The 25345-nt window shown below is 46.4% G+C and overlaps 1 protein-coding gene across 4 annotated transcripts in view; it reads right to left on the minus strand.

The window, feature by feature from the left end:
• Positions 1-25345, minus strand: part of CECR2 (CECR2 histone acetyl-lysine reader) — a 646890-nt gene that overhangs the window by 168663 nt on the left and 452882 nt on the right. For all 4 annotated transcript variants that reach the window (XM_085652176.1, XM_085652174.1, XM_085652177.1 and 1 more), the window contains exons 9-10: positions 10385-10538; positions 661-790 (exon numbers count right to left, since the gene is read on the minus strand). In XM_085652176.1, the coding sequence (XP_085508302.1) occupies positions 661-790; positions 10385-10538 (284 nt within the window). The remainder of the gene's footprint in view (positions 1-660; positions 791-10384; positions 10539-25345) is intronic.

Consider the following 25345-nt stretch of genomic DNA (forward strand, 5'->3'; position numbering starts at 1 on the left):
AAATACAGTCTTTATGTTTGTCCTCCACATAAGGCCTCTTCTTGGCGCAGGTATAACAAGCCTTGAACAGAGCTTTCTTTTCTTTGTCCGACATAATGAAGCTCAGTGGAGACTCCCTTGCACAACGTGCGGTAGAAAATCTGAGGCTCTCTCAGGAAGGTTCTATGGGGGGGAAGATGTTCTGATTGGTTGTTCATTTCATTTGGTCTCTTTCACAAAAAGAGGTGGATATGCTACAAAATGAGATGAGGCCTAGGCCTTTTTTCTTCTTTTGTACCCATCTCTATGGTGTTTTTTATTACCGGGGAACTCCCACGACGACGGGGAAAGATACAAGCAATGGGAATCTATGAAAGTTCCTATACTGGAGTAAGTAGACTATTTTACAGTTAGTTTTACAGTGCAGAAGATAAAACTGCGCCACCCCTATGTTGTTTAGAAAGGTCCACAACATGCCAATCGATATTCCAAAATGTTAAGTCCTTTGAGCTGGAGTATCTGTAATGTTTCAAGCACGATAAGGATCCTGGCTGCCCCAAGACTATCGTAACCATTTAAACGGTCATCTATTTAATTTATTAAAAATACATTTTACACAACCTAAACCATCGACTTTGCAACATAGCAAACTACCAAAAACAATAGATGTTTGATACTCACATGTCCCTATTCTTCCGCTGCTCCCAAATGGGGGAATGGGGTTCCAGCAGTGACAGATCACTACCCCCGTCAGTGCTCGAATCTTGCAGCCAAGAACGCTCCTCTCGGAGCTTCCGCCTCCTGGAACGACCTGTACAGATGGGTGGAAAAGAAACAAAGAGTTCCGAACTGAATTAATAAATACATCTATACCGCTTGGATCTGATCAATTAATTCCTCAAGGTGCCAGCTATATCAGATGAAAAAACGTTCCACAGTGCGGCTACTTTTTTTAGTGGGGAAAAAAAAAAAAAAGGATTCCTGTACTTCAAAGGAGCCGTCAATTGGGCTACTAGGACATGATGAGAATACGGTTGCATCTATTTGTGCCTCAACACCACATAAGCATTAAAGACATGTAAAGCTGAGCAGAAGATGGCATTGATATTCTGAAGACTTCTGTGAAATATAGCACCAACCATAAATAACTTGTCCTTTCACTTCCGGTTTCAGATTCCCATCCAGAATTCCAGATATGAAGTTTACCAAGAAGACAGGGTGTACTCAGATTTTAAATATACACCTTCAGATGCACCAATTAGTCTACATCTTACTTTGCCATATTTCTTCTCAACTTACCCCTGCATGCTAAAATCATTTTACTGCACAAATTCTTATGTAAAGTGCTTTGGATTTTTATATAAGCTGCTCTGAAAGTATTTATACAAGCCGTCCTTACAGTTTTGCAACTGAAGAATGTAGGGACACTAACAGATGTCTGCCTCCCAGAGGTAATCATTCTCCCAGAGGTAAAAAAAATAAAATAAAAATCAAACAGGAAAGCTTGCACTAAATACAACAAAACATAGGTCACCTTGCTTTCCCAATACTTTAGTGAGGATCTCAAATAACAAAGCAAAACTGTAAATACCACAAATGTATGTGTCACGTTAAAACAACTGAACAGTGGTACCCCCATACCATGTAAACGTAGCCTCCGTGTAGAACAAAAGTGCTAAGAAACAACACAAATGGTGTAATTACGGTACATTGTATCCCTATCACTTAATGCCACACATGGATCATGGAGCTACTGAAGTAATATTAAAAGGCATTACAAGCTAAAAACTCAGTTTTGCCACAGCAGAACTCTGGTTATCAAACACAGGGAATCTGAGGCATCCTGCTTAATGCTAGGATGTATCATGGGCATTACAGCACATTTGATGGACTGCATCCTATAGGTGAGCAGGACATGTATACAGGGGTCTAGACATCCCCTATCCCAACTCCTGCTGAACTAGAGTACTCCTGCCTTTTATGGAATATTAGATATTGGTTTTCAACACACAACAATTTCCATGTACATTAATTCTAATGTCAAAGCAACAGAGCCTACCAGGGTTTTTCAGTGTATGCCTTTTTGCATCCCTAAAGCTGGGCTGTTTGTAGAAAGAGCACCAACACTGCTTTACTTCTCTACTTTCCTGACAATTTTGGTGCATTAAGAAATGGCAAAAGGTCACAGACTATATCACACAATTATATATATGTTTTCAGACTAATCTCTTGTTTTAATCGCTTCATATATTTAAACCATGCCCCTTAAACAATAGGTGAAAAGGGTACAAAAAAATGAAAGATTGTACTTGTTACTGGTAGAGGTTTAACTCGTTACAGGGTTCGCACTGTAGAGTGGTATTTCTTCGGCAGAACCGATATGGAAATTTGACAGCACAGATGGAGAAGTACCACTGCAGGAAGAGCACGTGGTCTCCCATCAGCAATTAAACTCACATTTGTATTTATTAATCATCTGACAACTACGCTTTTTAAATGTCAAATTAAAGGAGGAGAAAATATTTTTGCCAAAGAACAGTGTTCCTTTAAATGCAGAGGATTTACCACATGTAGATTTAATAAACAAATTACAAGCTTGGTGGGATTTTCAGGTTTGCTTTCTGAATCGGAACAAGGAACAGTGTCAGGATCAATATTCAGCCTTTGGGAGGACTACATTATAGGCCAGTGTTTCCAAATACCCTCCTCTAGTGGGTTTGGAGGACTGAGGATAAGAGGAACTCAAGAGTATGTCTATTTAACTTGTGTAGTAAGTGCATGCATGTAATTCAAATTAAAAACCATCCCAGATGGTAGGAGCGTGGTGTCCTATGTAGCAGTTTTAGGTAATATCCGGAACCTAGTTCACAATTCAATTAGCTTTCAAAAGCATGCGACTCGGTACCTGGAAGCTGATCATGAAAATTGAATGCTTGTCAAATTTCATGGGTATCACAGAAAAAGGCCATTACAATGTGAAATAAACACGTTTCACTCCTATACTCTTTTGGATCTGAAATGCTGATGATTTCTGCTCCGATTGAGGTACGAACATGAGGTGCACAAAATGCTGGTTAATCTTAGGAATGAAAGGCAGAACAGATTGAGGTCAAAGAGGATGAAGATGTCTCGCTATCCTTATTTTTCACCTCTTGTGATATCTATGTTCTTAGTCGACTCCGGTATCCATTAGGCTAGTGGATGTCTGGCAAAAGTCTTGTCCTCTCCTTCCCCACCCCAACACACCCCTTGTACAAACCTTTTAGTAAGCTGAGGGTGGATTTAATATTTTTCAGGTTCATAAACAAAACTGCATCAACCCCAGGTTTTACTAGTGACAATGCCATAGCAGGTCTGAATAGCTAGCGAGCTATTTCTTGTTTTGAACTAGCAGTCTTACATGGTTTCACAAAGGTCCCAAATAATTGCTGGGCTTTCCAAAATGGTTTTCTACCATCCATATAGTACATAAGGGCCTTTTTAATATTTAGTGTATGAAGCATCCGCTCTGCTACTGTCATTGGATGTGGAAAGAAAACCGGCAGTTCTATGGTTTGGTTAAGGTGAAAAGATGATATTACCTTAGGTAGTAACTTTGGCTTAGTCCTAACTACCCTGTCGGAATGTACTTTGAAAAACGGTTCTTCTAAGGTTTACACTTGAATCTCACACGTCTTAAGGGTGGTAGTAGTAACTAAGAAAGTCACATTCTATGACAGAAATTCTAAAGGACAAGAATGAAGTGGCTCAAAAGGAGGCCCCATTAATCTTGTGAAGACTAGATTAAGATTCTAGGATGAGATTAGAGGTAGTCTGAGAGGGATGATAGTTTTAGGCCCATTCACTAAGGCCTTAGTTACAGAGACTCTCTAGAGGGAGAAGTGTTACCTATTTTGCAAGTATGCTGCTGCAGCAGACAAATGTAAGAGAATAGATGTGCATGCCAGTCCTGGGCGTTGCAAGTTAAAAAGATAGCAGACAATGTCCTTTACTTTTGGTTTTTAGAGGATTGATGTTCTTGGGGAGGCAGTAGTGGACAAACCTTATCCACTTTGCAGCATACAGGCTCTAGTGGTACCTGGACGTGCCTCCCTGAGAATAACCATCCACTCGGGTACATTTAGGTGCCAAAACTGTAGGATTTCAGGAGCTAAATTGCTGGGTTGAGTTGTTTGGTATTAGGATGTCTTAGGGTTCACTGGGGTTGCTTGAGAAGGTCCAGCCTGTTTGGATCATTGGGGAGGGGAATGGGGGCATACTGGAGTGCTTGAGGAAGGTAGCAAACCAGGGTTGTCTGGCCCATGGAGGAGCTACTAAAATTAATGTGAGAGAGTTTGCCGTAGTTTCCTGACCACTTATGGAAGTAGTGAGAGAGGTAGAAAAGCGTAGGCAAATAACCCTGACCAGTTCATCTATAGTGCATTTCCCTTGGACTGTGGGTGAGGGAACCTGGAGGTGAAGCTTGGGCATTTTTCATGTTCGGCGATAGTGAACAGGTCTATGTTGGGAAACCTCCAACATTGGAAGTACAGGAGTGGGACTTGAGGGGGTAATTCCCACTCGTTGCTTTACCCTGCTGGGCAAGTCTGCAAGGATGTAGAACTCCCTGTAAATACTCTGCTAAAAGGTGAACTTTGTGGTGAATCTCCCACAGCCAAATGCTTTTTGCTAATGTGGAGAGTTGGGGCTGAGTGTGTGCCCCTGTTTCTGAAGGTGGTACTTGGCAGTCATGTTGTCTGTTTTGATCAAGGCTGATTTGTGATGAATGTGGCAGAAGAACACCTTGAGGGCCATTGTGAAGTCTGGCGTGCAGTACAATGCTGATACAAGATGCCATCAAACCCAACAAGCGCATGATCATGTGGACTGTTAGCTGATGATTTGGCTGAAAAAGAGGCAGCAGAGTCTAAAAAGCTTGCATTAGAGTGGGATTGGGCTAGGAAAGGGTTGAAACTGTAATGGCTGAAGATGCGATTTCCCTAAGTTTATGGTAAATCCTACATTGTGGACCAAATCTAATGTTTGCTGTGTGTGAGCAAGACAATGTTTGCTAGAGCTGTTTACCAGCTAATTGCTCCTTCATAATTGAGTCGCAACTACATTTGTCAAAACCCTGGGTGCGGTGGTCACCCCAAAGGGGTTAACTTTGAAATGATAATGCTGGCAACTTACCACAAATCTGAGGTAACATTGATGTGCTGGATGGATTGTGATGTGAAAGTAGACGCCCTTCAAATCTGGGGGCGGGCATGAAGTCGCCTTTGTCTTTAGAGCGGTATGACATCTTAGAGCACAGCCATGTGGAAACGCTCTAATTTTATGTATTTGTTGAGAGGCTGAAGGTCTAGAATGGACCCGAGAGAACCATCCTTTTTGGGAATTTGGAAATACAGGGAGTACACCCCCGTATTTCTGTGGGGGTGCGGTAATGGGTCCCTTTTGTAATAGGTGCAGATGTTGAGGGGAGAGGGAGTGTGGTCTTTGAGGTATGTTTGGTGGTGTTGCAGTGAACTCCATGCAATACCAGTGTTCCACAATAGCTAGGACCCACTGTCTGAAGTGATGTTGCACCATTTTTGTAGGAACCCCTGCAGTCTTCCTCTGACAGGTGTTGTAGGGCACGGGAATCACTGTTTGGCAGTGGTAGCAAACATATCCGCTCTTCCTTTACCTCTGCCTCCGTTATTCCCTCTGTGTGACAGGCTACAGTCCTCCCTAGAAGTTTGGTGTGATGTTGCTGTCATTGATAAGAGGTATGCACCTCAGGGGAGGTGGTCTTGTAATCTCAACGAAATTGTGGGTGATGAAAATTAGTCCGAAGGGACAAAGATTACAAACCTCCCATTGCTTTGGCAGTGTCCATATCCTTTATGATTTTTCTACATCATGTGATCAACTTGAGGGCCAAAAAGATGATCTCCCTCAAACAGTAAGTTGACCAGATGCCTAGAACTTCAGGCTTAAAGACAGATTCCAAGCCACGCAGGTCTACTGATAAGGATACTTTAGTTGGCCTCTCTAGCGGCAGAGTAAGCACCATCAAGGGCACACCTAATTGATGCATTAGAAATGGTCTTTCCTTCTAATACTATTTCCTGGACCCTCTGTACTGTTCTGGTATGTGCTGTATAAGCTCTCCCTTCTCATCCCACTGGGCATGATCCTGCCTTGCTAAGAGCCCAACTGAATTGGCAAAATGTCAATGTGTAGCTGATTTTGCTGCAACTCTTTCTTGCTGCATCACATTTTTTTGCTTTCTTTATCTGGGGGTGTGGTATCCTTGTTGTACTGGGCATTTAGTCTTTTACGTGCAGCATGGGCCACTAACTAGTCTGGCGGGAGCTTGCCAGTAATGTTTTGGAGGGGGGATGGGGTCACAAGAGCAAGGCTTGTATTTTATGTCCACCCTTGGAGTAATAATTCTAGCCTTTACTTCCTGCATTGGTTTGAGCATCCCTTTTAGCATTGACAAGAATTGGGGAGCCCACTGTTTGTGTTAGAGGGTTTCTACCAAGAAGCCCTCCTCTTCCTGCACTGAATGAAGATATACTTTGTGGAAGATAGCAGCCCGCTGCCCTTTGCATAACCTTGTGATACGAGGTGGTATGATCAGGGGAGAAGGCTTTCCTGGTGCAAGTCTGGATTGTTAGGTCCTGGAGGTACCACCTCAATCCTCCATGCAGGGCTCGAAAAATCATTAAAATTTTACTAGACCTGTAGGTCTTGTAACTTTAATAATCTACTTGACCTAAATGTATTGTACTTGACCCGTGAACTGGTCTCAAATTGTGTGATCCTTGGCAAATATTTTGTCTTATGGAGCCGTCTTTTTCTTTATTATCAAATAAGAGAGCACCTTCAAATATGCAAGTTCACTATTTCTGCTGTACAAAAAAACTATTTAATATACTAAATGTTTGCTCCATGTATAACAAGAATCGAGCCCATATATAGGGTCACATGATTCCTGGCTTGCCTCTTAGTTCACTAATAGCATTGCCATCTGGGCAGGAGCAGTAATAATTCACAGTTCATGTTTAAAAACTCATTTTTCATAAATATATTACCAAAGCATGATGTGGTAGTGCATTGTCATTTACAGATGCAAAAAGAACAATTGATGGACAGAATGCAGAACCATGTCATACATTCACCGCAGTATAGAGATCTGGTTCTAAATCCATTTTTTTTTTTTGCTCACCATGTCATTCCAGTTTGAACCCAACCATATGCAAATCAGTCTTGACCCTGTGCCTCATGGAACAGTCCAGCCCGAACTGCCAGGCCAGGTCCTCCTTTGCATATGTCGACCTAAGTGGGAAGGGTATTTCCAGACGTGGGTCCCGTGCTCACTACACCACTGGATTCAAGCTAGCCTGGCGGATGAAGGGTAATGCCCTGCAACCGGTCCCAGGATACTTGATTCCGGTCCTATGAGGACCTGGCATGGCTGGACTGTTCCCATAAGGAACAAGATCAAGACTGATTTGCATTTGGCTGTGTCTAAACTGGGGTGGTGTGGTGAGCAAAAGAATGATGGATTAAACCCAGATCCTTATGACTGGGGGTGAATGTTTGCATTGTCTAGCATTCCGTCCATCAATTTTATCTTTTGCATATGTTGCCCTAAATGGGAAGGGTATATCCAGACGTGGGTCCCGTGCTCACTACACCACTGGATTCAAGCTAGCCTGGCTGATGAAGGGTGATGCCCTGAAACCGGTCCCAGGATGCTTGATTCCAGTCCTGGGAGGACCTGGCTTAGCAGTTCGGGCTGGACTGTTCCCATTAGGAACAGGGTCAAAACTGGTCTGCATATGGCTGGGTCCAAACTGGGGTGGTGTGATGAGCAAAAGAATGATTGATTAAACCCAGATCCTTGTGACTCGGTGTGAATGTTTGCATTCTCGAGCATCCCGTCCATCAACTGTTTTTTTTGCAATTGTTATTTACAGATAGCATATTTTCCATTGAAATGGCTACAAAACTTTCGCACTAACCTGAGTTCTACTGATAATAGCGCATAAACTATTTTTGGAAATTGGGTCTCAGAAAAAATATTTAAAATTTGCACATCACCAAGTAAAGTGTTCTAATTTGTTCTGATCCTATAAACATATTAGTTTCACCACAGAATTACAAAAATGGGTCTCCATAACTAGTGAAATATATTTGAAATGCTTGAACAGTTCACTTCGCCATTTCAGTGTTGCGTTAGAAAAATAGTCTGACATCTTACAGTCTTTCATTTAACATGCTTTGTACAGTTCAATTGTCACACAATTCACTATACAAAAATCCTCCAACTTAAGTCACAGAAAGAAAAATAAATGTAATAAGATAAGCTGACTTTTGACCTCGGTCCCTGAAAGCCAGTAAAATTTCACAAGATAACAAGATTTAACGGTATTTTTATTGCTCTTTTATTTTGCGAGCAATAAAGATGCCTTTAAATCTTGTTATCTTGTCAAATTTGCTCTGCTTTCAGTGACAGAGTTCAAAAGTTAGTTTGTCTTCCCTGAAGTTAGAGGATTTTCAACTTCCCAGCAAGGGAGACTAGTCCCTAAAAATAGCTCGTCCTGAATAAATCTTGATCGACAATGCGAGTGAGCGAGTGCATTTTTCGAGCCCTGTCCATGGATCATCATGTGGATCCTTGGTGTATGGAATGTCATAAATGTGATGGGGAGGGCTATCATCCCCATAGTATGAGTGATAAGACCCATGTGGTGATGGGGGTTGTTGTGGAGGTGGTGTGGTGGTGGAGGAGGAGAAGTAGATGGCAAAGGAAGTAGAGGAGTAAGAAGAAGCTAACCAACTGCCTGAGGTGGAGGTCTTGTACCCCAATCGTATTTTATTGTGCTTAGGAGGCAGCCAGTGGCTTCACTGTTATTTGTTCTTCAAAGGTAAGTAGCCTCTTTCTGCTGGACCAGAGGTGGAGCCTTGGTGATGATTTTGCCTGTGTGAGGATGAATACACAGGCGTCACTGCCGAGAGTCCAGCTCCCCCTGTAGGCATTGAAGGATAGGCTGCGTCGCCTCGGAGTCCGCTGTGGAGGGGAGATTGAGCTGCGTTGACTGTTTGGGCTTCGAAGTTGGTTTCACGCCAGATGCATGTTTGAGCTCTGAAACTGTTTTCGCTCTTGGCAGCTTGGTAGACTGCAATGGTGGCATCGAGCTCGACCTAGAGCCTGACGCAGTTCTCGATGTCTATGGTTGCTTCGGGTCCAAAGTGACTCTCAGTGTCGCCGCAGAAGTTGTCGACGTGCAGGATGGTTTGCTCTTGGGGTGCGGACTCTCTGCTGGAGTAGGCCTTGTTGTTGACTCCAAAGCTTTGGATCAGTGCTGGCAATGGCTCGAAAGCAGTGGCGGTCCAGTCGACTGGAATTGAGGGCTCAAAGTGTGACCCCTGGAGGAGCGGAGAGTGATTTGTTCAGGGGTTGTACTCATTGCGTGGATGACGGATCGTTGTGTCGAAGCCAGCTGTGGCTCCAGCTTTTACAACTCCATTAATAACTCTGGCTTCGGGCTCAATAATGTTACTTTGCCAGCATCGATTTCCTCTTCAGCTTCTTCCTTTTCGACTTCTTCCCCAAAGATAGAGGATCTCCTCTTCCCTTAGTTGCTCCATTGCACATTGTCGTGAATGACTCCTCGCACAATTACAGATGTTTTTCTTAGACCTGAACGCAAGACAGGTGGAGCAGGAAGCCTCGTTGTGCTCTGGGGAAAGCATAGGTTGCAGACTGCGTGCTGGCGTGTCCACGAGTACTTGGAGTGGCACTGTGGACAGTATCTAAAAGGTGTCTTTTCCATTACACTGCAATCATTTTCAAAGGCGAGCGATGATGAAGGCGGCTCAGCCAACCAGTGACCCCATCCGAGGAGCCCACCCTTGACTGAATGCAGGATGGTCAACTGTGGCATCGTTGACGGAAGAAACTGTTGCAGAGACTGATTGATGAACTACCTGGAAACAGAGAAACTTGAGAGGCCCCAACAAAGACTGCCACACGGAAATCAACACAGAGCATCAGCAAAGCACGTCTGAACCTCATGGCGGATGAAAACAATCTGACTATGAAGTGGATATTTGTGTGCAAAAAGGACTAAGGGAGGAGTCACTAACCGTGTGACATAAGACAAAAACAAGCTGAACACATCTGAGCTTAACACTGGATGGCAGAAGTATGCACAGCATGAGTAACTACAGCTACACATGCCACAAACAGAAGCATTTTCCAGATCTGTCTGCAGCCACAAGAGATCCCAATAAGTTGGCACAGCAGGAGGAGCAAGTAAACACTTTATTTACAGAGTTCGATCCGAAAGAGTGAGCATTCCATGAGGAATGCATAAGAAATCAAGTAACCATGCTTCAAAACAGATCTGAATCTCAGACATACCTTCAACCGATTTGACCTGTGCAGCAACAGCACGTTTCCTCTCCTCCTTCCACACATGCTCTTCTTCTTTCTTCTGGATGGCTAGCACAATCAAACGGTCCTCCTCTTCTTCCTGGGTCCTAGGCCGCTTCCCTTCCCCCACTGGTGAATTCCCCTACAAAATTAAATAAGCAGACCGGGTTTTCTCAACATAATGGCTTGACAATATTAACGAGAGACATTTGATTCAAGTCATGCATTTGGTCATGCTGTAAACAATTACCAAGATTAAAACTAATACTGCTAGTTAACATGTATTATTACTGATGAATCTGCTCAGTAGCCCAAGACTGGCAAATCCTACTTATGCTGATAACTTGCAGATATTTGTTTACCAAGGTCAATTCCCTGTGGTGCTGCAAGCCCAAAGTATGAATGGTTGACCACCAGACCAAACTCCTAAGAATGTTTTTTTTTTGTGTGCAAAACTTATTTTTTTTTTTAATTGTTTTTAACCATACAACTCCCACAGTTGGTACAAATCAAATAGCATGTAGTATAAAGGCACAACAAGGCATTGCACATTGAGCATGAATCACCCGTAGCAGCAAATATAAAAACACTAGTGTAAGCTGGCACTGTGAGGCAGGCAGGCAGGCTCCCTCTTCCCCTGTAAGCAACTTGTAACATCGCAGTGAGGGAGCAAGTCCTTGGTCGCAGACCATGGTGGGGGCAGGCAGGGTTCCATTGCAATACCCCTAATGTCAGCCCATCCCTTCCAAACTTTGTGGTGTTTCTGGGTCACCCTCACGACATGCATCAAGCGTTGCAGGCCTATGCAGTGATCCATAACCGTGGCCCACCTCTCAACTGACGGAGCCGCTGTAGCCTTCCACGCCTGTACTATGTCTCTTAGCCCAACCAAAGCAGTGCCCTCCGATACCGGTTCTCATCTAGGTCCTCTTTTTTTTATTTTATTTTTTTACATATTTTATTATTGACTTTCAGGTTGGTGCTGGTACAATAGCAATACACATGTGCCATTATATATACTTTCTGGTGGTACAGACAAAGTTGTTGGTATACAGAAAAGAAAGCAATGTTAACATTGCAATGAAACGGCCACTATAATCATACATTCATAATAATAAAAAGGAAAATATGAAACAATCCCCAGAACTCCCTAACCCATCCCCCATAACAAGTTTGGGTGGTCCTAGTGTTGACGGTGTTATCAGTAGGGGATGTGGGGGGCCCATGTGTCACAAGAGGTGGAAGAATGTCTAAGTTTGTGTCCTCTAGGAAACATGAGTGGGTGCTCTACGTCGCACATTATGTCTCAGATATGTGTTCGCGGAACTGTTCTAGTAGCATAGACCAATCCAACGAAATTGGCTTCTTGGTGAGGTCCCTATATTCTTCCCGCTGAAGTGCCTCCCCTTCAGCGGAGACCCAGCGCGTCACCTCCTCCACCCAAGACCCTTTCCTAGGAGCCAGAGGAGACTTCCAGCAGCATTGTGTAATCAATCTCCTTGCCAGAAGTAATTAAAGGTCGAAAAAGTGTTGCATTACTTTAGCCATTTTAGGCAGTGGGGACAGACCCAATATATAAAATTCCAACGATGTCCAGTTATGTACTCCCGTCAGCCATGAGATCCCCCCCTGAAACCTACCCCCAATACCCTGTTAGGGAGGGGCAAGACCAAAGCATATGTATGTATGTAGCGACAATGCGGACACTCCGATGCGGCTGCAGGGTACATTGTGTCAGCTTCTATGGTGTCAAATACGCCCTGTGTCATATTGAAAACTGAACACATTTAAATCGATTACGGGAGATGCGTTTGGGGTGCTCCAAAATGTGGGTCCATTCCTTGTTAGTTAGCTCCCTAGTCAGATCAGATTCCCATTTAAGTTTCAAGGGAGTGAGCAAAGCCATGAGGCGTTTCCTCAGACCACTGTAGAGCCAGCGTACCAAATGGCACCCATGCCCCATTGAGTGCAGCGCTCGGAGCAACTTGTAAGTAGCTGGTTCCTTATTATCCACTACACAATGTTTGCGTACTTAGTGGAGAATACTAACATGAGTCCGGAATAAAGAATCGGGCAACCCGTGGACCTGTACAAACTCCTCATGGGGCAGAAGGACTTCATCCACGAACAGGGATCCAACCGTCGTGACCCCGGTCTGATCCCAGGGAGCCAGCCTGGGGGCCGTCAATATGCTCATGGATGTAGAAAGACTGCAGAGTGGAAAATTTGGTGCATATGGCATACGTGTGTTAGAATACTTTAAGGCCAATCTCCTATACAACAGGGCATTACGCAACAATAGTGAGTCTATGTGTGATAAGGAGGACACTGGACATAACAGTGTACGGAGCCCTTGTTACAGGTGCATAGCTTTATATACTATTTCAAACAAATTATGGCCAGCTAACCAATATAACCATTGTCGGTGTCCAGTTATGCAGTAGGCTTTAAAGGCTAGGGCTCCCATTCCCCAGTGGATGCCAGCAGCTGCAGTTTAGACAGGCTTACTCTGCGTCGTCCCTTTCCCTAGACAAGATCGATCAGCATGGAGTTCACAAGCTTAAATACCCAGGTTGGGCCCACCAGCAGGAAATTCACAAAATGGTACAATAACCGCGGTAACATCACCATTTTTGTCAGTGCCAGCCTGCTTACAATGCAGGGCTCGACAAATCCACTCGACCGCTCGCATTTGCGAGGTAAATTTAATGAGGTCGATCTATTTTTAGGTCCTACTCGCCCTTTCTGGCGAGTAGGAAAACATACTAACTTTTGTCCACTGTCTTTGAAAACGAAGTAAATGTGACGAGATAACAAGATTTAAAGGCCTTTTTATTGCTCACAAAGCAAATGAGCAATAAAGATGCCTTTAAATCTTGTTATCTTGTCACATTTGCTCCGCTTTCAGAGACGGAGGTCAAGTAGGTTACTGTTAGGTCGAGGAGAGTTTAAGGTACTAGACCTGCAGGACTAGTACAATGTTTCTGATTTTTCGAGCCCTGCAATGGATATGGGTAATCTGACCCAGAATGATACCGGAAACCTCAGGGAATTAACTGTACGTACCAAGTTTCCCTCTAGTATATCACATGTCTCCCTATAAATCTGAATTCCTAAATAACGGAAGGAAACAGGTTCCGTTTTCAACTGTAGCTCACCAATGTAGAGAGAGGGCTCTATAAATGCCATAGAAGGAATACCTGTAGGACTTAGTGGTGTTTATTTGTAGACATGACATGGAGCAAAACTGGGAAAGTAGCTGGGCCAGTTCAGTCATATCCGTCCAGAGATCTTTAAGATACAGGAGGATATCATCGGCCTTCAGGGACACTGACTGAACAACCCATCCAACTGGGATTCCAACGTTTGGCATAGTATGGCGGAGATGCTGCGCAAGTGGCTCCACCACCAACACAAAGAGGAGCGGGGAGAAGGTACATCCTCGAGGGATCCCATGAAGTATCTGGTAAGGTTGGGATATATATTGGCCCATTTTGGCTCTGGCAGAGGGTAAAGAATACAATAGCTTCACCCACTTAAGATACTCTGGGGGGATCCAATACCGCAGCAATGTCGCAAGCAGACAATCCCATCCCAGAGTGTCAAAAGTTTGCCAGATATCCAAGGAGAGCCATCCATCATAGGGGTACTAACCACAGGCTGCATCCATTATCCCAAATAGTCGAAGTATATTCAGCGAAGTACTACAGTGGGGCACAAAACCACACTGATCGGTATGTATCAATCTCGGGAGTAATGGAAACAGGCAGCAGGCCAGAATTTTACTGAGTATTTTATACTCTGTAATAAAGATTGATAGAGGTCTATAGAAGGACAATTCTGGAGACGGTTTATCTGGCTTCAACATAAATGTCACTAACGCTTCCCTGACGGTGGGGGGCAATGTACCCTCCACGAGGGACGTACCATAAAGCTTCTACAATTGTGGCGCCAACTGTGACACAAAGGTAAAATAGAATTCTATGGGGAGGCTGTCCGAGCCCGGCACTTTGTTACGAGCCAGGTCTTTGATGGCTCCTCGTATCTCGGTGACGGTAATAGGGGCCGCTAGGCCCTCTTTATCGGGGTCTAGAATATTTGGCTGGGACGGGCTAAACAGAAAGTCGGCTAGCACTAAACAAAGTCATCTAGCGCCTCTGGGGTGGGGGAGTGCATTAATCTCTACCTGCGTAGTCACTAATCCTTATGTGGGTGTGGCAAGGGATAAAATAGGTGCAAGGGAAGGTGATGGCTGAATTAATCAGGCCAATACGGTGCCTGACCTGTCCACTTTTTAGTGCGTAGTTGTATATAGGCCCTCTGATCTATTAATCGCAGACGTTCTAGAAGTTCAGCATATGAAATCCTAGCCTCTCAATTCCATTGCATTTGCTGCACTTTCTTGGGCTGCCACCTCCAAAGAGCCCAGTTTGCCCTTGAGCTCCGCAATGTCTCTAGTGACCTCCCGCCTAGCTCCCACCACTGCGCCCAGCGAGGCTCTGGAGACTACCACCTTAAAGGCTTCCCACTCTATCAAACGTAAGGAAGCTGTGGCAGTATTCTCTGAGAAGTACGTATTGATGGGTGTAGCTAATGTGTCCCTAAACACTGAGTCTTACAGTAGTTGAGGCTATGAGCACCATGTAGGAATGGGAGAAGGGACTCGTCCCCAAATAAATGTAACTTCTAGAGGGTTACGGTCAGATAAGGTTTTAACAAGAAACGTAGTGAGAGTCACAGAGGAGTGTAAGCTGTGCAGAGGAATCTATCCAAACGGGAGTGCAAGGCATGGGGATATGAATAAAAGGAGTATTCGCACAGACCAATATTACGGTACCGCCACATATCTGCCAGATCCCACCCGTTCACCCAGCGACGCAATTCCTTGGCTTGCCCGGGAGGGGAGGATGTGAGTGGTGCAAGTTGGTATTTATAACAGCATTGAAATTCCCTCCCAAGAGCCAGGGGTATTGAGACCGACTCGCTAACTCTGTCTATAAGAGGACCAGGAATTCATCTTGGTCCGAGTTGGGTGCATATATACATCCCAGGACTATCTGATCCCATCAAGTGTGCTCTGTAGGAAAGTGGCTCTGTATATACTGTTCCCAAATAGGTACAGGGTGTACAGAGTCCACAGTCCCCAGAGGTTTGGCAGAGGCTAAAGTTAGATATAACCTTACTCTCTAAAGTGGTAGCTTGGTCGAGCAGTAAGGCAGTATCAGAGGACAGTGTAAAGCATTTGTTGCACACACTCAGTCAGCAAATGGTCTCACACACTCAATAACTGAACTCTAGGCCAATGGTTTGTATATAAAAATATATGGTTGTTTTATTTTAGAACCAACAATAGGTGTCAAAATATACTTTATCAAAATGAGATGCTTTAGTTAAATACTTTGCAATAGGCAATTGACTTTTGAATGCAATAGTTAACAGTTTGTTGCACTAGGCAACACAATTTCAAACAAAATAATACATTGAGCTCAATGGGAATTTTAAGGTATATGCAATTGATTACTTTCAGGATTACTTTTGTAACTCCAGGACTGGATTCTAGATTCAGTCACGGGACAGTTCTTGGAAACAAGTGAGTAAATACGTTTTAGTTACTGTTGTGATTTTTAAGCAATATTTTGCTATTTTAAAAGCTGACACTAATAAACTTTTTCTAATCAAATTACCAATGTTATCCTATGGGAGGAAGTTCACTTAGCAGGTAAGTGGGGTTATGGTTACTTTTTCAGGTTCAGTGTTGGATCCTGGATCCAGCACTAGTATACCACCTGTTCTCAATTGATAGAATGCGTTTACGTTATACAGGCGATTTTTAGCGAATATTTGTACGTTTGCAAAATTGACACTTGAAAGAAATTTCACAGAAAAACAGTCAATGGTTTCCTATGGAAGAAAATTGAGCTAGCGGTAAGAATGGTTTGTAATTACTTTTCAGGGTCAACACTGGGATCTCTCCTAATAGCAGGTGAGTATTTCCATTTTCGTTACTCGGTTGATTTTAGGTGAATATTCTAAAGTTTAGAAACTCCACACTTAGAAAAAATTTCAAGTGAAACCAGTCAATGTTACCCTATGGAAGAAAAGTGAGTTATCGTCTTTTGGGTAAGTACTCGACTGGCAGAGTTAAGGTTCTGGGCATAGACTCAGGGGTCTCCCAGGGTCAGGTAAGTACAGTTGTTACACCCTCCGCTGCACAGGGGCAGCCGGGTGCAAAGTGAGTTAGGCTCAATGTTATCCTATGGAAGGTAGGGGGCCCTTGGTTGGTGGCCGCTGACTAGCAGGCCACGAGGCTGTGGGAGCCGGGCTCCTGGTCACTTGCTCAGGGCAAATGGGGAAGTAGGTAGGAGTAGAGGTTGCACTGCCAGGGGCACTCGGGCGGCTGGGTGCAGGGTGCTTTTGGGCCGTCGGGCGCTCAATGGATTGCAATGGAGAAGCTCGAGAACTAACTAAGGCTGCAAGTTCGGGGACGAAGATTCTTCAGATGAGACCACCACTTCGAGAGGTAAATTGGGTGGTTGGAGGATAGGTAGGTTCCCAGGAGTTGGGCAATGGGGGCCGCAGGGCTTCGGGTGGCCTTTTGGTGTCAGGAAATCTTACCCTCTGTTGATCGCGGTTGGGGGGTCCCTGGTTCTGAGGCTGCAGGTGTCAGGTGCGTCGAGGTGGGTCCTTGGGTGCCGGATTCGGGTTCACAGTCGCCGGGGAGACGTCCTCCTGGTCTTTGTCCACTGCGGCACAGGCCAGGCTTGGGGGGTGCAGAGTGTGCAGGGTTCGCGGTTCCTGGCTGATGCCAGGGGTCAGTTACTTGCTTTGAGCAGTGCCCCTGCTCATGGGAGTCCCAGATGCTCAGAGTCACAAGATAGCCAGGTCCTCCGGGGTTTGTGAGGTTGCTGGCCACGGGAGATGCCGGAATTTAGCAGGAGCAGGTTCGAGGGTCGACAGGCCGGCAGGGCTGGAGCCAAAGCAGTTGGTGTGTTCCTCTTTTTAGCAGCTGCACGGCAGGTCTTCTTTCTTATTGCTATTTGCTGTTTTGCAGTGGTTTGAAATAGTGTTTTGAGTACAGCCTGGCCCACACTAGCTTGATGTTTTGCTTGCACATCTACACAGTAGTGCTTTGTGAATGTGTGCGGTGTAGACCATGTAGCTGCTTTGCAGATGATATCTAAGGGGATGTTCCCTAAAAATGCAATAGATGCCCCTAGTTTACGGGTGAAATGAGCCCTAGGGGGAATGGATAGAGTGTGTTTTGCTTTTTGATAGCAAATTTGAATACATTTTTAACTATCCACCCTGTAATCCCAGTTTTTGAAATGGGGTTACCTTTGTGTGGGAGAGAAAAGGAGACAAAAAGCTGTTTCGTTTTATGGAATGGCTTTGTCCTATCAATATAATAGAAGAGAGCTCGTTTAACATCCAACGAGAGCTCTCTCAGCTACTGTTTGAGGTTGGGAGAAGAATACTCGCAACTCAAGACTGATTGAGATGGAATGGTGAAATGACTTTTGGAAGGAATTTGGGATTTGTCCTTATAACCACCTTGTTGTAATGTAGTTGCAAGAATGGTTCTTGAATTGTTAGTGCCTGGATCTCACTCACCCTTCTGAGTTATGCAATAGCAATTAGAAAGGCAACTTTCCATGAAATGAATTGTAATTCACACTTGTGCAAAGGCTCAAATGGAGGGCCCATGAGCCTGGTGAGAACAATGTTGAGGTTCCATACAGGGGAGGGTGGTACCCTGGGAGGAATTATTCTTTTAAGGCCTTCCATGAAGGCTTTAATGGCAGCAACTTTGAACAATGATAGATGCTGTCTGTTTTGGAGGTAGGCTGCTATGGCAGCCAGATGGAACCTGATTGAGGAGTATGCTAAATTGCATTTGTGGAGATGCAGCAAATAGCATATGATGTTTTGTATGGAAACATCTAGTGGGTTGATGTTATTGGTGCAATAGATAACAAATATTTTCCATTTAGCTGCGTAGCAAGCTCTAGTGATAGGACGTCTAGCTTCTTTGATAACGTTCATGCAATCAGGTGGGAGGTTGAGATATCCAAATTCTAAGACCTCAGGAGCCAAATTGCTAGGTTGAGCTGCATGGGGTCGGGATGCATGATCTCTCCATGGTTCTGTGTTAACAGATGTGGTGAGTTGCAGTTTTTGATGTGGTACCACTGAAAGTTCCAGTAGTGTGGTGTACCACGGTTGCCTTGCCCACGTTGGTGCAATTAGGATCAGTGTGAGGGAGTGTTGCTTCAACATGCGCACCACTAACGTAATGAGTGGGAGAGGCGGAAAAGCATATGCAAATTTGCCTGACCAACTCATCCATATATCATCGCCTTTGGACAATGGGTATGGATACCTGGCGGCGAAGCTTGGGCATTTGGAGTTTAGGTGTGTGGCAAACAGATCTATTTGTGGCTGTCCCCATACTTGAAAGAAAGGTTGAAGAACTTGCGGATGATGTACCCACCCATGAATCTGTTGGCTCTGGCGACTCAACAGATCCGCAATCTGATTTTGAACTCCTGGTAGATGCTCTGCTAGTAGGTAGATTTTTTGAGGAACGGCCCACCTCCATATGCTCTGCGCCAGCCAGGAGAGCTGTAAGGAGTGTGTTCCTCCTTGTTTTTGGATGTAGTCCATCATTCCCTCTGGTTTTGCTTCGCTGTAATACATGGCTGTCATATTGTCTGTGTGGACTAAGACAGTCTTGCCTGATAGGTAATTTTGAAAGGATTTTAGTGCTAGAACAATTGCTAGCAACTCCAGATGGTTTATGTGGAGCAGCTTTTGTTGCGGTGTCCATCTGCCTTGAACTGTGTGCTCTGACAGATGAGCTCCCCAGCTGATGAGGGATGTGTCTGTGGTTAGCACCACCTGTGAGACTGGCTCGAGGACCGGCCGTCCTTTGGAAGTGTTTTTGGTATTCCACCACTGCAGAGAGCGATGTGTCCGGCTGTCCACCACCACCAGATCTGTTAGTTGACCTCGAGCCTGGTTCCATTGGCTTGCTAAGCACTCTTGTAGGGGACGCATTTGAAATCTTGCGTGCAGTATTACGAAAATGCAAGAGGCCATCATTCCAATTAGTTGCATGAACACTCGAGAAGAGCTTGCATGGCCTGTATTCTTATTGGGTTGGGGGATGCAAGTCCTTTGGAGGTGTCTATTGTGGCACCTAGATACTGTTGAGACCAGGATGGTTGGCGGTTCGACTGTTTTGTTTATAGTGAATCAGAGTTTGTGTAAGAGGTGAATGGTCTTGTGTGTGTGCTGGACACATTGCTGGTATGACTTGGCTTTTATTAACCAGTCGTCCAGATATGGACATGGATGTTTTCCCTTCTCAAGTGTGCTGCTACTACCGCGAGACATTTTGTGAAGACTCTGGGTGCTGTAGTAACCCCAAAGGGGAGGACTTTGAATTGTTAATGCTGACCGTCCACCACAAACCGAAGGTACTTCCTGTGAGCTTGGTGAATGGGAATGTGAAAGTAGGCATCCTTGAGATCTAGGGTACCAAGGAAGACGCCTTGTTTTAGCAGAGGAAGGATCTGCTGTAATGTGACCATAAGGAAGTGGTCTGACTGTATGTAAAGGTTCAGGGGTCTGAGGGAGCAGTCTTTTTTGGGAATTAGGAAATACAGTGACTAAACCCCCGTGTTTTGCTGGTGTAATGGAACTGGTTCTATTGCTTGTTTGTGTAGTAGAGCAACAACCTCCTGTTTTAGGAGTGTGAAATGCTCTTGTGATATGGGACGCTGTTTGGGTGGTATTGTTGGAGGAGTGGAAGTGAGTTCCAGGCAATAACCTGAGTGAATTATTTGTCTCACCCACCTGTCTGTTGTGATGGAGTTCCAGACAGGTAGGAACTGTTGTAATCTTCCCCCGACAGGAGCAAAGGACACAAACAGCTGCTTCGACTTCCTGAGTTCCTTGGTTCTCTCAATGTAGTGCATCACCGCTCTTCTGGCATCGAGGGTGTGCAGTGCCTTTTCTGCGTTTGTAGTCGGGTTTTGGAAGAAACTTGGTATCTGGATAGCCTGATTTATGTGGAACGCCGACACTACCTTGGGCATGAAGTGTGGGTCCGTTCTCAGGACTATTCTATCTTTGTGAATCTGAATGTAGGGTTCCTGCAGCGTTAGTGCTTGAAGCTCGCTCACCCTGCGTAGTGAGGTTATGGCCACCAGAAAGGCTGTTTTCATAGTCAACATCTGCAGTGTGGCCTTGTGAATGGGTTCAAACGGTGCCTTCATGAGCTCCGTCAGGACCACATTCAGATTCCATGCCGGCGGCGGCAACCTTTTCGGGGGGCCATCCTTTTGGCTCCTTCCATGAATCTCCTCACCACCTGCGAACTGAAGAAACTTCCACCTTTTTCCCCTCTGGTGTAGGCCACGATGGCCGCTAGGTGTACCCTTAGTGAGCTCGAGCAGAGGTTACTCTTTAGAAGGTGTGTGAGGTACCTCAGTACTGTTGAGTCTCTTGTCATTCTGTTTTGCAGGCCCTTTTTCCGGCACCACACAGTGAACCTCTTCCATTTTGCGCTGTAGCATTTTCGTGTAGTTGGTTTCCTCGCCTCCCGTAGCACTCGCATCGTGCTCTGCGGCAATCTTAGGTGCGCGAACTCTATGTCTTCAGGAGCCATGCCGCCAGGTTGAGGGTCTCTGGCTCTGGGTGCCGGACCTCTCCGTTTTGCATTGAGAGCAGGTCCTTCCTCCTCTCGAACCTGTATGGGTCGCCTTGTGCCATTTCTTGAATTTGTGAGAACCATGTCTGCCTCGCCCACTGCGGAGCCACCAGGATCAGGGTCATGTTGCTGGTTCTGCACTTGTCGAGCACTCTGTGCAACAGGGGTATCGGTGGAAAGGCGTAGGCAAATGTCCTCGACCAGCTTATCCATAGGGCATTTCCCTTGGATTGCTGATCTGGTTGCCTGGACGCGAAGCTTTGGCATTTTGCATTGTGGCGTGTTGCAAAATGGTCTATTGTGGGAGTCCCCCATCTCCGGAAGATTTTCTCCGTTTCCTGGCCATTGAGCTCCCACTCGTGTGATGCTGAGGTCTGCCTGCTTAGCCAGTCTGCCTCCACATTGTCCTTCCCCGGTAGGTGAATTGCCAGTAGATCTATCCTGAGAGGTATGGCCCATCTCCAAATCTCCTGAGCTAGGGATGAGAGCGGGAACGACTGTGTCCCCCCTTGTTTGTTGATGTAGAACATCGCCGTGGTGTTGTCTGTTTGGACCAACACCCTCTTGTTGAACAGGTGCCTCTGGAATGCCTTCAGGGCTAGCAGGATTGTTTTCAACTCGAGGTAGTTGATATGGTGGACCGCATCTGCTGGGGCCCATAGACCCCTCACTCTGAGGTTGTCCATGTGCGCTCCCCATCCCTTCTGCGATGCGTCCGTGGTAATGGTCACTGTTGGGATTGGTGGTGTCAGGCTTCTCCCTGCTGTTATGTTGCCTCTGTTCCACCAAGTTATCTCCTCCTGCACTGCGTGCGTAACAACCACTAGATCCTCCCACCTTCCGTTTGCTTGTGACCATTGTTGTTGTAGCCATTCCTGGAATGGTCTCATGTGCAGGCGTACATTCGGCACCAGCTGGATACAGGACGCCATCATCCCCATCATCTTGCTCACAGCCCTCACTGTCAGAGCTCGCCCCTTCTGGTAGAGCTTCGCCTCCTTCAGTAGAGCCTCTGTCCTCCTGTCGCTGGGCACAACTGTACTGTTGCGGGAGTTGATCTTTGCCCCCAGGAAAATCTTCACCTGCTCTGGTTCCATCGATGATTTTCCCCAGTGGATCGAGAATCCCAGTTTTGTGAGGGTGTCTGTTACGCGTCTTGCGTGCCTCTCGCACTTTCCGCGTGAGTTTGCCTTGACCAGCCAGTCGTCCAAGTAGGGGTAGACATGTATTCCCTGCCTTCTTAGGTGCGCCGCTACCGCCGACAGGCATTTTGTAAAGACCCTTGGTGCTGATTTTAATCCGAAGGCCAGGGTCGTGAACTGGTAGTGTTCTTGTTCGATGTTGAATCTTAGAAGGCCCTTGTGCCTTCTGTTTATTGGGATGTGAAGATAGGCATCCTTGAGGTCCACGGTGACCATGAAGTCCCCTTCTCTTATCTGTGGCAGAACCTCCTGCAGTGAAGTCATTTTGAACCTTTGCGTTCTGATGAACTTGTTTAGGTAACGGAGGTCTAGTATGGGTCTGAGGTCTCCGTCTACCTTCGGAACCACGAAGTAGTTTGAGTAGACCCCTTTGTTGCGTTCTCTGAACGGCACTGTCTCTATGGCTCCCTTTTGCAGGAGTTTCCGCGTTTCTTCTCTGAGTATTGCCAGTTCTTGGGCCGATCTCAGTCTTCCCCTTGGTTTCCTGTTTGGAGGTCTTTTCTCCAAATCTACGCAGTACCCGTACTGCACAACGTTCCGTATCCACTTGTCTGTGGTTATACGCCGCCACTCCTGAAGGTAGAACCTCAGTCTTCCGCCTACTGGTGTCGTATGCTCGTAGGCTCTTGAATTTTCTCTTCCCCCTGATGACACTTTTTTGCGCCTCACCCTTGGGGTCCTGACTAGGGTAGGCGTCCTCTTGCGTGCTGAGTCACTTTGTCGAGGGCTGTTCGCTCCCTCTCCTCCTTTGGCCACGTCCGTTCCCTCTCCCGCGAAAGGACTGGCCCCGAGGTTGATATTGCCAGTTTTGCTTCTGTTGACCTTGTCCGTGGCCTTCACCCTGCTGACTTTGTTGGAACGCCTGGTGCGACGTCCCCTGCTGGCTTCCTCCCCTACCGTAGGGTCTTCGAGGGATTTCCTCGCCTCATTCCCCTTAGCTGTAGGGCCCCCATGGACCTCGCCGTCTCGTTTTCTTTTTTCAGCTGGGTGAGCTTGTCGTCCACTGTTGCTCCGAACAGTGTCTCTCCATTGAAGGGGGTGCCAAGGATGTTGTTCTGCACTTCCGGTTTGAATCCAGAGATTCTTAGCCATGCATGCCTCCTCTCTGTGACCCCTATGGCCATGAGTCTTGCTGAAGTCTCTGCCCCATCCAACGCCGTCTTTATACAGGAGTTGGCGATGTTTTTGCCTTCATCTATCAGGTGAGAGGCTCTCTGCCGGAATTCTTCGGGGAGGTGCTTTACTAACTCCCCCATCTCATCCCAGTGCTGGTACTGGTGTCTATTGAGGAGTGCATTTGAATTCGCCATGCGCCAGTGCATTGCGGCGTTCCTCTCGACCTTTCTTCCTGTGAGGTCAATCCTCCTGCTCTCCTTATCCGGGGGTGGGCCCGAAGTTGCTGGTACGTTGGCCCTTCTCCTGGCCGTGGAGGCTATGATGGAGTCCGCGGTCACGCTACCCTTGATGTAAGGGGGGTCCAGGGAGGAGTGCTTATATTTCTTCTCTGTCCTGGGCGTGATCGACCGGCAGGTTGCAGGTTCCTTGAAGGCTTCTCTCCCCGGATTCATCACGCTTTGTAGCATGGGGAGGAACTGGCTCCTTGTCTGGATGGGGAGCAGTGTCTCGACGAGAAAATCGGCTTTCGGTTTCTCCTCGTCGAGTTTGACGCCGAAGGCCATTGCTGCGCTCCTGACCACCATATTGTAGACCCCGATGTCGTCGGGTGGCGAAGGCCTCGAAGGGTACGTGTCCACGGGCTCCTCCGGGTTTTCGGTGTCGAGATCGTGCCAGTCGACGTCGTTGCTGGTAGATGCCGCCGATTCGTAGAACGACCGTTGGTCTTCTTCCTCGGCTTCTCCCTCATAATAGGGCTCTTCTTCCTCTTCGAGTTCCCTTGTCAGCCCTTCGGCGTCGAACTCGTCTTCGACCTCCTCGACGTCCGCTGATGGAACCGTTGGAATCTTGAATTCCTTCATTCTGGCGTCGAACTCCTTCTTTCTTTGAAGGATGTTCTCCATTTCGGCCTCGAGCCGCCTCTTCTTCTTCTCCATCTCGGAGATGCTTTCGGCGTCGACCGCGGGTCTTTTCGATGAACCTTGCGTCGACGTCGAACGTTCTTTCTGCGTCGATCGGCCCGTTTCATGGGATGCTTTCGACGACCCTTGCCTTTCGGCGTCTTTCGGCACCGGGGAGTCCTTATCTAAGGATCCGCTCGGCCTCTTGTCCGTGGTTCCCCCTTTGGACGTCGAAGTTTTCGGCGCCGGGGCTCCCTTCGTGGACTTTGACTCAGATTTTCTCGAGTCACCCTCGTGTTGTCGAGGTACTTTTTGTTTTGCGCTCGACGATTCTCTTACCTCGTCTTCTTTTTTCTTGTCGGTCTCTACGACCGTGAAGTTTTCGGCTGTCTCGGCGACGTTGTCCTCGTCGTCTGAGGAGAGGCCCAGAGTGTAGAGCGTCGGGGGCTTCCCCTTGCCGTCCATGCTGGCGTTGGCCCTTCTCTGCCGCTCTCTCACCCTGAGTGTCTTCGGCGCGAAGGCTGAGCAGGCGTTGCAGTCGATACTCTGGTGATCGACCGGTAGGCAGAGGTTGCAGACCGGATGCTGGTCTCTCTGCGCGAACTTGTGGTGGCAGTTTGGGCAGAACTTGAATGGCGTCTTGTCCATTGCGCTCAGGGTCTCTGAGCGTGCATTCTCCAAGGCCGTCGAAGAAAAAGGGCGCTGGTCCTCCTTTCTTCGCGCTCCTGATGAAATCTTTTCCTTTCCTGATATCTTCTAGTGTTTCTATCGACGAAACTCGCTTTTCTTCCTTCTTCCTTCGAGTGTAATTCTGGAGCTTCCCGATGACGATCCAGACCCAACAGCGGAAAAAAGAATCTGAAGATGGCGCCCCAAAGGTGGGACTTCCGCAGGAAGCACGACGACGTCACGGGAGGTGCACCAAATGGTGTACGTCGACGCCCACCTGGGCTACAAAAAAAAAAAAAAAAACCAAAGAAAAGACTACGAATCCGGACCCAACCACAAGATCGCGGAA

This window comes from Triturus cristatus, chromosome 4_1, assembly GCF_964204655.1.
Source record: "Triturus cristatus chromosome 4_1, aTriCri1.1, whole genome shotgun sequence".
Taxonomy (NCBI): Eukaryota; Metazoa; Chordata; class Amphibia; order Caudata; family Salamandridae; genus Triturus; species Triturus cristatus.